The 13,555-nt window shown below is 35.6% G+C and overlaps 2 protein-coding genes and 1 pseudogene across 2 annotated transcripts; 1 reads left to right on the top strand and 2 right to left on the bottom strand.

Annotated features, from left to right (window-relative positions):
* Window positions 1-755: 755 nt before the first annotated feature.
* LOC125262972 (trace amine-associated receptor 6-like) lies at window positions 756-2,776 on the bottom strand. Its single transcript, XM_048181811.1, has one exon. The coding sequence runs from the start codon at window positions 1,991-1,993 to the stop codon at window positions 995-997; it is 999 nt and encodes a 332-aa protein (XP_048037768.1). The 5' UTR covers window positions 1,994-2,776; the 3' UTR covers window positions 756-994.
* A 2,818-nt stretch (window positions 2,777-5,594) lies between these two features.
* LOC125262971 (trace amine-associated receptor 13c-like) lies at window positions 5,595-6,939 on the top strand. The gene has a single exon (XM_048181810.1). It carries the CDS (start codon window positions 5,617-5,619, stop codon window positions 6,628-6,630), a length of 1,014 nt encoding a protein of 337 aa, XP_048037767.1. The 5' UTR covers window positions 5,595-5,616; the 3' UTR covers window positions 6,631-6,939.
* A 4,270-nt stretch (window positions 6,940-11,209) lies between these two features.
* Window positions 11,210-13,180, bottom strand: LOC125262702 (annotated as a pseudogene).
* Between the last annotated feature and the right edge of the window lie 375 nt (window positions 13,181-13,555).

Raw genomic sequence — 13,555 nt, 5'->3', positions numbered from 1 at the left:
TTGGGAATTACAGATCTCGTACTTCTGGATGTACAAACCTTTACATGTCATTGTCACATTACTCTGGGTGAATTTGATTGTCACCACTGACCGTCATAGTAGCCCCCATAATTGTTGCTTGTAGCAGTATTATATTATTTTTAATATAGTGAAGCAGTTTCCTATATTTTCCTGTTTAGTGAATGTGATTTCACCAAGTACATCATGTACATCAACCAATCAGATTTGGGGGACAAGTTTACATCAAGTTTAGGCTTACAACCAGTGTTAGTGCTTCTACATCAGTGTTATTCACCTATCATTTTCCTCTGATTTTAGGGATAAGTTATTAATAGGGATAGGGGTTGGGAGAGGGATAGTTGTTAGGACTAAATTTTCAGACAGGAATATTTTTCCAGGATCAAGAAAATATGTTGATCCAGGATCATGTCTTTTATAGAGAGAATCATAAAAATAGTAGAAAAGGAAAAAAGTTAGAATAGCATAATAGAAATAGTACAAAAGTTCAATCAGAAAACTAATCTAAATGTGATATTTTCTATTGATATTTACTTAGTATGTTTTCTGTTGCTTTGATCTAATTGCACATAGCTGAATTTTCTTTTTCTTAATATCCAAGTAATGTTGTCAAACAGTAAAGATGTCGAAAGGTCTGAATGCTGAACTTTTTTGTTTGACCACATTATTTTCTCATTTTCACATTCTGTATGTTTTTTGTCATTCAGAGTAAACATTATCATTGGGAGAAATGGAGCCACATGTAATATTTTTTTATTACAGTTATTTATCTCTTAGTTATTTACTTCTTGACATACAATTGTGTCTGCTGCAGTTTTACAGTGTATGGTCTTTAAAAGTATTACCAGACAACTGCTAGAGGTGTTGTTATTGATGGATGTTACAGTACATAAAATTAACTACCATAGTATGGCCAGCAAAATACATCATGAAATGAATTTGTTTTTCATTTTCTTGCCTTTAACATTACACATTATTACTGATCATTTACCTCTGGGAACAAGCTTAAGTATTCTGATGATGGTTCAAATATTTTAAGAGACAGAATGTGTTTAGTTGATATTCTAAACCATCGATAAAATAGTGCATAGATGAGGGGATTCATACAAGAATTCAAATACATAATCCAACACATAATGTTCATTACAGCTGATTCATTTGAATCATATCCCGGAAAAAGAGAGGCTATGTAATACGGTATCCAACATAGAAGATAAACTGCTATCACAATCCCCAGTGTTTTTGCTGCCTTTTTTTCTGACCTGCTGACATTTGTGACAGAGTTTATGAGCCGAGCTTGATATTTTGCTACACAGAAGATCTGCCCATATAAAGATATTATTACTGAACAAGGGGCCACTAATGAAACAATGAGGTCTGTGAGAACATACTCAAACTTGACAGTAACAATACAGTCCCCATAACATGTAATTGGGTTCTCTGTATAGTAGATAGCATCGTATAACATGATAACCGAATATATGCTTGAACATACCCAGTTTACAATGATACAAAAAACAGCTTTGGTGGTGGTGACCCTTGTTGAATATTGCAGAGGATCTTTCACAGCAATATAACGATCTATAGATATAAAAACTAAATTACCAAGAGATGCTGAAACAACAGTATAAAGAATAAATGGGAACAAAGCACAAAATGTCTCTCCAAAGTACCAGCATGACTCTATGAATCTGATGCCCATTAATGGAATAACAATCAGTCCCACAATCAGGTCGGCCACAGCCAGAGAGAGGATGAGCAGGTTTGTTGGAGTGTGAAGCTGCTTGAAGTGAGAGATGGAGATGATCACCAGTAGGTTCAGAAACACAGTAAAAACAGATGCTAAAGATATGAAAATGTACAAAACAAAATACTCCACTTCAGGTTTGATTTCTTTGATGCATGACAAATTGTTGTTTGAAAAGCAGTAGTCCATTGCTTGATTGTCTGCATTTGTCATTCCCCTGTTAAGCATTTCAAAAATGTATTAGGAATACCACAAATCTCAAAAATAAGACCACTTCTTCACAGCAACATTTTGTAGCTGTGGGAGGATGTTGGTTTGGTGTCTTGGTATTCAGGCAACTTTGTGGATTCATTTATATTAAAGGAAACCTGGCTACACAGGAGGGTTGATGCTTTGGTTTTAAACACACCCATAAGTTAAATATTCATAAGCATGGGGAGGTTACATCTGTAGCATATGGCCTAGTAAAAAATATGAATTTAGTTTATTCTTTAATTTATACCATATGGTCAGTTTGGTTTGGTTACTATACAAGTTGCTTGAGAAATTCATAGAAGCTACATGAATTACAGACTAATTTGCACTGTTATAGGTAAATCTCAGTCGACTTGAACTCTTTTTACTGCCATTTTGTAAACTTCCACTGGTTTAGCCATTTTAAATATGCAAAAACAACAGGATGTATATTTGTAATTTTTCAGATTTTTTTTTTTTTTTTTCAGTTTTTAATCGGCTCTCCGATGGAGGAATTCACATATTCGTTTTGAATATTCATACATTTTTTTTATTCTTATATGAACGAAAGTATGAATGGTTATGGCGATTAGTGTTACATTTGCATATTTTATTGTATGAATAGGCATGACAAAGTAAAAGTGTTGAAAAGCAGCTGAGACTGTCATTTTTTATTTCACTTTATTTACCTCAGAAGTGTTTACTATGTGGCTGCGTGTGGAAAAGAAAGCGCATGAGATGAGACCCAGACCATGAATTAAGATACATTTATACAGTTAACCAAATGAGAATTTATTTTCATATGGCATGACAGTTACAGCTTCAAATCTGTTAAGAGTCAATTTTAAATTTGAAAGTAATTTATAATATCTATTTATTTATGTTATATCATTATCTGCACGACGCCATTGTTGACTTTCTTTGATGACGTTTGCAGGGTGATTATTGTCAGTGAAGTCCACTTCAACGGATATACCGTGCTCAGGGAGTAGGAAGCAGTGAACACTGCATATCGAATGGAACGCAGCTCAGGTCTTGATGTCTCTACCAATGAGCACATGAGTTGAAACAGGTGTAATAGATGAGGGAGACATACAAAATGTGGAGGGCTGGGGGTCCTCTGGGACAGGTTGGGGAACCACTGTGCTAGACTTTGTTCAGCATAAGCTCTACACACTTGCAGATCATTACCTTATAACCAACAAAATAAGGAGATTCATTGTGCAGTATAGACAGATATTTTTACAATAACAGGAGTTTTCAGAGTCAGTGGCACTGCGCTGTAGCTTATGTCCGCTTCTTTGATTATAATGGGAACATTCTTTTCTCAGTTTCTGTATGTAACTTTGCTTGTTTTCTGTATATAACCCACTCATAATTTGAATAAAAGTTACATTTTTCATGCTGCTAAGTACACTGCAAAGTTTTGGGAGTGACAGCCATATAAAATGCGGGACTGAATCTGAAATTGCAATGATTGACATTTTGATAACTATAGTAACGCAAGGTAAGTAGTCTCGCAGGGTAAGTGCAATAGACCTGCCACTTAACTGTTATGTGTTTCTTTATTTTTCATTTTATTACTAACTTTTATTTGATCTTTTTTTTTGTTGCAATTTTTACTTAAACAATATTTGAAAGCTACATGCCATTATCTTTAATCTATTATTTACTTATGATTAATAGCATTAATAATTAACTAATTTCATTTATTTCATATTTCTGTTTACAAAAATCTCAGGGTAAACAGTAACTAAGTATTTTTACTTCGTTACTGTACTTTTGTACATCTGTACTCGAGTATTTTTATTTTGAGCAACTTTTACTTTACTACATTCCAAAGCATAAGATCGTACTTTTTACTCCTACATTTCATAAAACATATCGTTACTCCTTATTTTAAAATGAAGAAATCGTCACATGCTCGGAGTCTCAAAAGCGCCCATGTCCAGTTAAATCGGTTTACAAATCACATCAACAATTCATTTGTGCAGCTGTTCTTGAGTCAACAAATCACTGATTCAGTGATCCGTTCAGAGCGAGTCTCATGTGAACTGAATTTACAAGTCTGACTGAAATTTAGCCAAGAACTGGGGGATCCTCTTGAGTGTGTGCGCGTCTGATGGTGAAAAGTTAGCCTACTAATGCTGAATTTTAGGATGAATTATTGCAACTGAAAATCATAATTAAGTCAGTTGTTTTTTTTAACTAAATCGTCTGTAAAGGGTGATCTGTTTAAGCCCACTGAAATGCTTTAATGTGGACAGGTCCACATCAATGTGTCTATAGATCGCAATCTCGATTCAATCAGATCAAATCACATTTTAAAACTACCTTGCCGCATCAAATAACGGTTGTATCGATTACATTGTTACGGCACTAGGACTTTTAAACAAGTGACTGTTAAAATGTTTTTGACATTGAATGATTCATTCAAAAGATTTGTTCAAAAACATTGATTCATCCAGTAATGAAACAAGTGAAGTAGTTATGAGTGAGTCATTAAATCATTCATTCAAACAATTTTTTTTAAATTAGTTAATTAATTATTTAAATAGACTGCAGCAATTAATATTTTTTTAATAAATAATTATACACAATTTTGTTTAGTTGTCTATTCTGAATCATGGGAGAATCATGATTTCTATTTGAAAGAAACAATTAAATATCTGGATTCTCATTTTATCCAGAATCGTGCAACTCTAACACAAATTAAAATAACACATACACATTCATCTCCCCAGCTGCTGTAGCAATTTCTTAAAATTATATGGTTTAGCCCTATATGTTTCATCTGTTTTTATAGTTTCAACACACATTACGTATTATGTAACTGCATCCACTATTTTTTCATCCATACTGACTAGTGCTGGCTATTTGACAATTCATAATCATTCATAATTTTGAGCAATAGGATTATATAAAATTAAATTATATAAGTGGCCTATATAAAATTAAAAAATAAACATTCATCAATCAGTACTTTTTTACTTAAGTACATTAAAAATCAAGTACTTTTGTACTTTCACTCAAGTAAAATTTAAAAGGAGCACTAAAAATTTTGCTTGAGTAATATTTTATGATGCGTATGTAAAAAAAACTATTACAATATAAAAATAGTTAGAATAGTTGCTATAGTAAAGAAACTGATATAACTGGATAAATTACACCTTTGATTACTCTGCTAGAACATCTGCTCTAGCATTATTTGTTAGCAGAATTGTTAGCAAATTTGCTGCATCACAACCTAGATTACCCAGTCATGGACAATGAGAGTATGCAATCAGTATGCATTTCTTCTTCACAAAAGAAGATATTGGGGTGAGTAAATGATGACAGATTTTTTTTTTTAACTAATCCTAAACTAAATTATAACTAAATGATTTGTGATGCACACAATTTTATATTTTTAAGTTTGACAGAAACAACAAATAAAAAGGAGTACACTTCAGTTTTATTCAATTATGTTTATTCATCCTATTAAAGTTGAGACTCTTAGAATAAAATAATTATATCATTATGCATCAGAGTGGTAGCTGGGTTGGTCTGATTCAGACAATGTATAAATAAAAGGACATTAAGATCACAACAAACTCCTAACAGGAGGAGATTCACTCATGGCCTATGAGACAGAGGATCATGAGACTCAATACTGCTTTCCTGCCATCAACTCGTCATGTATCAAGGGAAAACGCTCTAGACATGAATACAATTTCATGTATGTGTTTTTTTCGTTGCTGTCAGCATGGACTGTGTTTCTGAACCTGCTGGTGATCATCTCCATCTCTCACTTCAAGAAGCTTCACACTCCAACAAACCTGATCATTCCCTCTCTGGCTGTGGCCGACCTGCTTATTGGACTTATTGTGATGCCTGCGGATGCCATTAAGTTGATTGAGACATGTTGGTATTTTGGAGACACTTACTGTGGACTCTTCATAATTACTGTTGGGCTGCTTCTTTCTACATCTCTCAGTAATTTAGTATTAATTGCTGTTGATCGTTATGTAGCTGTGTGTCAACCTTTACAGTATCCACAGAAAATCACCATAACTAAAACTTTAATAAGCATCTGCCTCTCCTGGTTTTGCTGTTCAATTTACAATATAGCCTTTGTAATTAGTAATGGATATTTTAATACCTTACACAGACCAGATGTTTGTTATGGCCAGTGTATTGTTATGATTAGTCCTGCTTGGAGATTCACTGATTTGACCTTTTCTTTCCTATTTCCTTGTATCCTGATTATCTCTGTATATTTGAGGATATTTTATGTCGCACAACAGCAAGTGAAAGTTATAAACTCTCTGAAGGGCTTAAAATGTGTAATGAAAGTTTCAGTTAGGAGAAAATCTGAGAGTAAAGCTGCTCTGACATTAGGAATCATTGTGACAGTTTATTTGCTTTGTGGGATTCCGTTCTATATCTGTTCTCTAACAGAAACCACTGCAGTCTCTTCCACTACAATGACATTGCTAACATGGATCGTGTATGTTAACTCAGGTCTGAATCCTCTTATCTATGCTTTGTTTTATCGCTGGTTTAAAATGTCTGTTAAGCACATTTTTACTCTTAGAATACTTCAGCCAGCATCTTCTCTTCTGGACATTTTTACAGATTGTCATTCATAATTTGATTTCATTTTTTTAAATTTTTTTTTTTACTTTGATCTCTGAGATTAGTTCCTAAATATTTGCAGAAACTGGAATGTCATAATGTGTTCCTGAGTTCAGATACATACAGTTAGATGAAGACAGATACTTATGCCAAACCTAGTGAACTGCCTATGGAGGTAGCATTTTAATGTATCATTGTTGCACTTCCGAAAGGTAAAGTACTTAATTATGCTGCCTCAAGACACTTAATTTTAGCAAGATTCTTAGGCAGCATTGCATACATCCTTCAAAAAACAAACAAAAACATTCCCTTCAACACTAAAAAGTATCAATACTAAATCATTCAGTTCAATAAAAACACTATTTTATGCAACATTATTGTGTGTTGTTAATTTTATGCCTTTTATAGTAATTAGAGTATTACTATTAGCTTAGCACATGCTGACATCATGCTCTGTTGAAACCAGTTGTGTACTGATTGAGGATCTGTCAAGTGTTTCAGATCAGTCATTTATGAGGTTGCATGCAGCTGCCTATCCATGCTGTTATACTGTACATAAAGTATTTATACAAATCACAATATAGGTGTGTAAATGCATCTTCTATTGTTATATGTGTTTACATTTTCATATTTTTTCACACATCAACAGAAACATTGTGACACATCACAAATAACAACCTCTACTAATTGTATAAACTCATATCTGAGATGCATTTACACAGAATATTGTAATGTGCATATATACTGCATGTTTAACTGCCTTTCTAGGCATCTGTCTTCCAACCAGGGCCTGGTTTGAGGGGGGTGGCATTGTTGAAAAAATGACAAAAAAAGCATCCCCTCGGTAAAACAAACACCCCCCGTGTATTAACCAGGCAAATTAAATAATACAATTCTCTAGATAATTAACAAACTATAAATAATAGCGATTGAGCAATCAGAACTGTAATGACTGAGACAAATCAGACACAATCATTTGTCATATTTAATCCATAATCTTTAAAACTTACTCTGAGGCCTGCGGGACCCTCCTGTGCAAGGGATTCAGTTACTATGGACATCAGATAATTTTCATCAGATTGATTTTTTTTTTTATGAGCCGCAAATATGCACAAACTGCTCTGAATGAGGCAGCCACTTGGGAAAGCAGTGGCCATAGTCCTCAAAACAGACTTTCCTGCAATAATTTTGGACAAACTGTTCTATAAATGAACATGCATCCCAGGACATTATTATAACTGTCTTGCAAACTGTTGTTTGTATGATATCTGTTTTATGCATATTTTATGATAAGAGCTAATGGTTAACGTAAACCAACCTATACCAAGTTTGGTGCCTATGAGTTTGTATTTTAAGATTTAAATGCTTGTGTATATGATATGTCGATACCTGTGCAACATATCAGTATTACAAGAATCTTTAATAGTTTCTTCTTCATCTGTAGCCAATCCAGTTACATGCACATGATCTCCTCAAGACAAAGTATCGTAAACTTTCCTGTCGGGAGCTCGTGTATGATTGGTCCACTGACCCAGAGGGGGAATGACTTCTCCCGGACCTTAAAAGCCAGAGCACAACGCTCCTCCCTCTCTCTCTTGCTTCTTCGACGGACTGAAGAAACCCCTGGCGGGGCAGCCTCTCAGGCCAAGGCCTGTGGGCCTGCTGCCCTGCACCCCAGCCATGTGCTTAACTGGGAGAGAAAAGGACTCTTCCCCATTAAGATTCAAACTAACAATTTCTGTATATTTCCTGCCACAGGTAGGCTTAAATATGACATTTATTATGGGTTTATGTGAAGATTTGTCATATAAATTAAAAGTTAACAAATAAATATCTGAAAAGTGTGGCATGCATTTGTATTCAGCCCCCTTTACTCTGATACCCCTAACTAACATCCAGAGGAACCAATTGCCTTGAAAAGTCACATAATTAGTAAATAGAGTCCACCTGTGTGTAATTCAATCTAAGTATAAATACAGCTGTAGTGTGAAGCTCTCAGAGGTTTGTTAGAGAACATTAGTCAACAAACAGCATAATGAAGACCAAAGAACACACCAGACAGGTCAGGGATAAAGTTGTGGAGAAGTTTAAAGCAGGGTTAGGTTATAAATCAATATCCCAAGCTTTGAACATCTCAATGAGCACTGTACAATCCATCATCCGAAAATGGAAAGAGTATGGCACAACTGCAAACAAAGACATGGCCGTCTACCACAGGACAAATCTGGCCTTTATGAAAGAGTGGCAAGAAGAAAGCCATTGTTGAAAGAAAGCCATAAGCCCTTTTGCAGTTTTGGCCTAAATGTAAAACGCTATGTGTGGCGGAAACCTAACACTGCACATCATCCTGAACACAACATCCCCACCGTGAAACATGGTGGTGGCAGCATCATGATGTGGGGATGCTTTTCTTCAGCAAGGACAGGGAAGCTTATCAGAGTTGATGGGAAAATGGATGGAGTCAAATACAGGGCGATCTTAGATGAAAACCTGTTAGAGTCTGCAAAAGACTTGAGACTGGGACGGAGTTTAACCTTCCAGCAGGACGACCCTAAACATACAGCCAGAGCTACAATGGAATGGATCAAATCATATTCATGTGTTGGAATGGCCAAGACCTAAATTAAATTGAGAATCTATGGTGAGACTTGAAAATTGCTGTTCACAGATACTCTTCATCCAATCAGAACTGAGCTTGAGCTATTTTGCAGAGAAGAAATGGCAAAAATGTGAAAGGTGGTTCTACAGAGTATAGAGGGTATGCATCGACTTTCCTGCCAAAAGCGCTCTCCCTCAGCTGGACTGAGTGGCAAAAGAACCTGCTGCACGACTGGATTTAATCTGGATTTAATAATTTACCAATCTTATGAATTTATATTTTATTCACAATGGAATATAGATAACATATCAAATGTTGAAAGTGAGACATTTTGAAATGTCATGCCAAATATTGGCTCATTTTGGATTTCGTGAGAGCTACACATTCCAAAAAAGTTGAGACAGGTAGCAATAAGAGACCGGAAAAATTAAATGTACATATAAGGAACAACTGGAGGACCAATTTGCAACTTATTAGGTCAATTGAAAACATGACTGGGTATAAAAAGAGTCTCTCAGAGTGCCAGTGTCTCTCAGAAGTCAAGATGGGCAGAGGATCACCTATTCCCCAAAAGCTGCGGCGAAAAATAGTGGAGCAATATCAGAAAGGAGTTTCTCAGAGAAAAATTGCAAAGAGTTTTAAGTTATCATCATCTACAGTGCATAATATCATCCAAAGATTCAGAGAATCTGGAACAATCTCTGTGCGTAAGGGTCAAGGCCGGAAAACCATACTGGATGCCCGTGATCTTCAGGCCTTTAGACGGCACTGCATCACATACAGGAATGCTACTGTAATGGAAATCACAACATGGGCTCAGGAATACTTCCAGAAAACATTGTCGGTGAACGCAATCCACCGTGCCATTCAGCGTTTCCGGCTAAAACTCTATAGGTCAAAAAGGAAGCCATATATAAACATGATCCAGAAGCGCAGGCGTTTTCTCTGGGCCAAGGCTCATTTAAAATGGACTGTGGCAAAGTGGAAAACTGTTCTGTGGTCAGATGAATCAAAATTTGAAGTTCTTTTTGGAAAACTGGGACGCCATGTTATTCGGACTAAAGAGGACAAGGACAACCCAAGTTGTTATTAGCGCTCAGGTCAGAAGCCTGCATCTCTGATGGTATGGGGTTGCATGAGTGCGTGTGGCATGGGCAGCTTACACATCTGGAAATGTACCATCAATGTTGAAAGGTATATCCAAGTTCTAGAACAACATATGCTCCCATCCAGACGTTGTCTCTTTCAGGGAAGACCTTGCATTTTCCAACATGACAATGCCAGACCACATACTGCATCAATTACAACATCATGGCTGCGTAGAAGAAGGATCCGGGTACTGAAATGGCCAGCCTGCAGTCCAGATCTTTCACCCATAGAAAATATTTGGCACATCATAAAGAGAAAGATGCGACAAAGAAGACCTAAGACAGTTGAGCAACTAGAAGCCTGTATTAGACAAGAATGGGACAACATTCCTATTCCTAAACTTGAGCAACTTGTCTCCTCAGTCCCCAGACGTTTGCAGACTGTTATAAAAAGAAGAGGGGATGCCACACAGTTGTATGGCCTTGTCCCAACTTTTTTGAGATGTGTTGATGCCATGAAATTTAAAATCAACTTATTTTTCCCTTAAAATGATACATTTTCCCAGTTTAAACATTTGATATGTCATCTATGTCATATTCTGAATAAAATATTGAAATTTGAAACTTCCACATCATTGCATTCTGTTTTTATTCACAATTTTTTCAGTGTCCCAACTTTTTTGGAATTGGGTTTGTATAACAATACAATATATACGGTATGATTTTACCTCAAAATCCAACAGTTTGACACAAAATGATAACTGCAAATTCATGTTTCTCTGCCTGGAGTCCAGCTGTTTCTGTGAATTGCAATGATCCATTTGCTTTTTTTTCTGTTGCTTTCTGCAGTTTTTAAATATATACCTCAGGTTTTGTGTCAAAGCTATTTGTGCAGTCAATCACAAAGCTCTTTCCCGTTTTGTATGTGTTTTGTATGTTTTTCGCTGCATTCACGCTGAAAACCAATGCTGCCTCTCAGTCTTTTGCCACTTAGCGGGTGTGACCGTAGTCCTAACGGTCAACAGTGACGTCACGTGCATACCCTCCATATACACCCGGAGGTCTGAATACAAATGCATGCCACAATTTTCAGATATTTATTTGTTAAAAAAAATTGGACACCATTTATTGGACACAACTGTTGCCATGTATGAATAAACTATTAATGAAAGTGGACCTGACTGAATTGATTTCAAACAGAATTTGAGCTAATAGCAAGATACTTTAATAAGCATAAAATACACAGCACACACAATTGCTAGCTAAAACTGTCAATTTTTAATTACACAGAACTATTTCGTATGTATGCATTTAACTGCTTAATGAATTAAGTTTATATAAATAGTATCAACATTTCTATTACTTTGCCCACATTTACTTTTTACTTTTTTTATCACAAAAAATATTGCCTTGTCCATGAAGGATACATGTCATGCTGCCTTGGAACATATAAAAAGATACTAGGCAATATCTGACAGCTTCAGTCATCATTCACTGTCATTCACATTCTTTTTTTTTTTTTCCTTGTTTTTTTGTCCATACAATAAAATTGGAATGTGACAGAGGCAGTCATAACATCTCCCTCAGTGTTAAGAAAGTCATATAGATTTGGAACAACCTGAGGGTAAGTGATTATTTTTTAAATGTTTGGTTGAACTCTCCCTTTATTATTAGGTTAATGTTGATCACTGAATTGTATGTGTCATTCCTGTACCTGAACACATGAATACATATCACATATTTTGTAATAGCGATATTTGTGCATTTTTAGGTATTGAACTTCTCAAGTTGTGCTCAAGTTCAGAAAATATTCAATCATGAATGACATTCTGTAAAAATGTCCATCAGAGAGGATGCTGGCTGAAATATTCTAAGAGTTAGGATGTGTTTAACTGATATTTTAAACCAGCGGTAAAATAAAGCATAGACAATAGGATTCAGACCTGAGTTCATATGAAAGGTCCATACTAGCAATGTCATTGTAGTGGATGAAATAGTTGTGGTTTTTGTTAGAGAACAGATGTAGAATGGAATCCAGCAAAGCAGATAAGCTGTTACAATGATTCCTAATGTCAGAGCAGCTTTGCTCTCAGATTTCCTCCTCACTGAAACTTCCATTACACATTTTACACCATTCATTTGAGAGTTAATAACCTTCACTTGCTGATGTGCAACATAAAATATCCTCAAATATGCAGTGATTATCACAGTACAAGGAAATAAAAAGGAAAAGATCAAATCAGCGATTCTCCAAGCAGGAGTAATCAAAACCATACACTGGCCATAACACATTGTTTTCTCTGAGATGTTAAAATATCCGTTACTAATTACATACCAAATATTGTAAACTGAACAGCAAAACCAAGAGAGACAGATGCTTGTTAAGGTTTTAGTTATGGTTATTTTCTGTGGGTACAATAAAGAGTAACACACAGCCACATAACGATCAACAGCAATTAAAACTAAATTACTAAGAGATGTAGAAAGAAGCAACCTAACAATAATTACAAACAGTCCACAGTAAGTGTCTCCAAAGTACCAACACGTCTCAATTTGCTTGATGCCCTCTATTGGTATCACAATAAGTCCAATAAGCAGGTCGGCCACAGCCAGAGAGAGAATGAGCAGGTTGGTTGGAGTGTGAAGCTTCTTGAAGTGAGAGATGGAGATGATCACCAGCAGGTTCAGAAACACAGTCCATGCTGAGAGCAATAATACAAAAATGTAAATGATATTATGTTCAAAACTGGAGCGTGTTCCCTTGATACATGATGAGTTGATGGCAGGAAAGCAGTATTGAGTCTCATGATCCTTATCATAGGCCATGAGTGAATCTCCTCCTGTTAGGAGTTTGTTCTGCTCTCCTTAGTTTCCTTTTATTTATACAGTCTGGCTCAGGCTGGCCCACCCATTTTTCACCCAATCTGATGCTGCATAATGACATAATTATTGTATTATCCAAACTTTTGATATGGTGGATACACACAACTGTAATTAGAAGCTAAGTCTTACTCCTTTTTGAAGCATAATACAAATCACAATAACCCTTATTCTTGTGAGCATCAAACAATCATTTCATAATTATTAATCATGCACCGGTCGATTAATTAATCCTATTAATCCTACCAATCAATCGGAACTGGACGGTTTTTGCTCCAAACACGTGAGCAACAGCCAGATTTTTTTGGTTTTATTTTGGCCGATCTGTGTTCCAGATTTGTAAAGAAATAAAATAGGCTCAAAGAAAATAGG

This window comes from Megalobrama amblycephala, linkage group LG2 (genome assembly GCF_018812025.1).
Source record: "Megalobrama amblycephala isolate DHTTF-2021 linkage group LG2, ASM1881202v1, whole genome shotgun sequence".
Classification (NCBI taxonomy): Eukaryota; Metazoa; Chordata; class Actinopteri; order Cypriniformes; family Xenocyprididae; genus Megalobrama; species Megalobrama amblycephala.
The sequence above is the reverse complement of the archived record's forward strand: the minus strand, read 5'-3'. Positions and strand labels throughout refer to the sequence as shown.

Excerpts from the sequence above, each read along its gene's own strand:
- LOC125262971 (XM_048181810.1), top strand. The coding sequence starts at position 5,617 with ATGGCCTATGAGACAGAGGATCATGAGACTCAATACTGCTTTCCTGCC.
- LOC125262972 (XM_048181811.1), bottom strand. The coding sequence starts at position 1,993 with ATGCTTAACAGGGGAATGACAAATGCAGACAATCAAGCAATGGACTAC.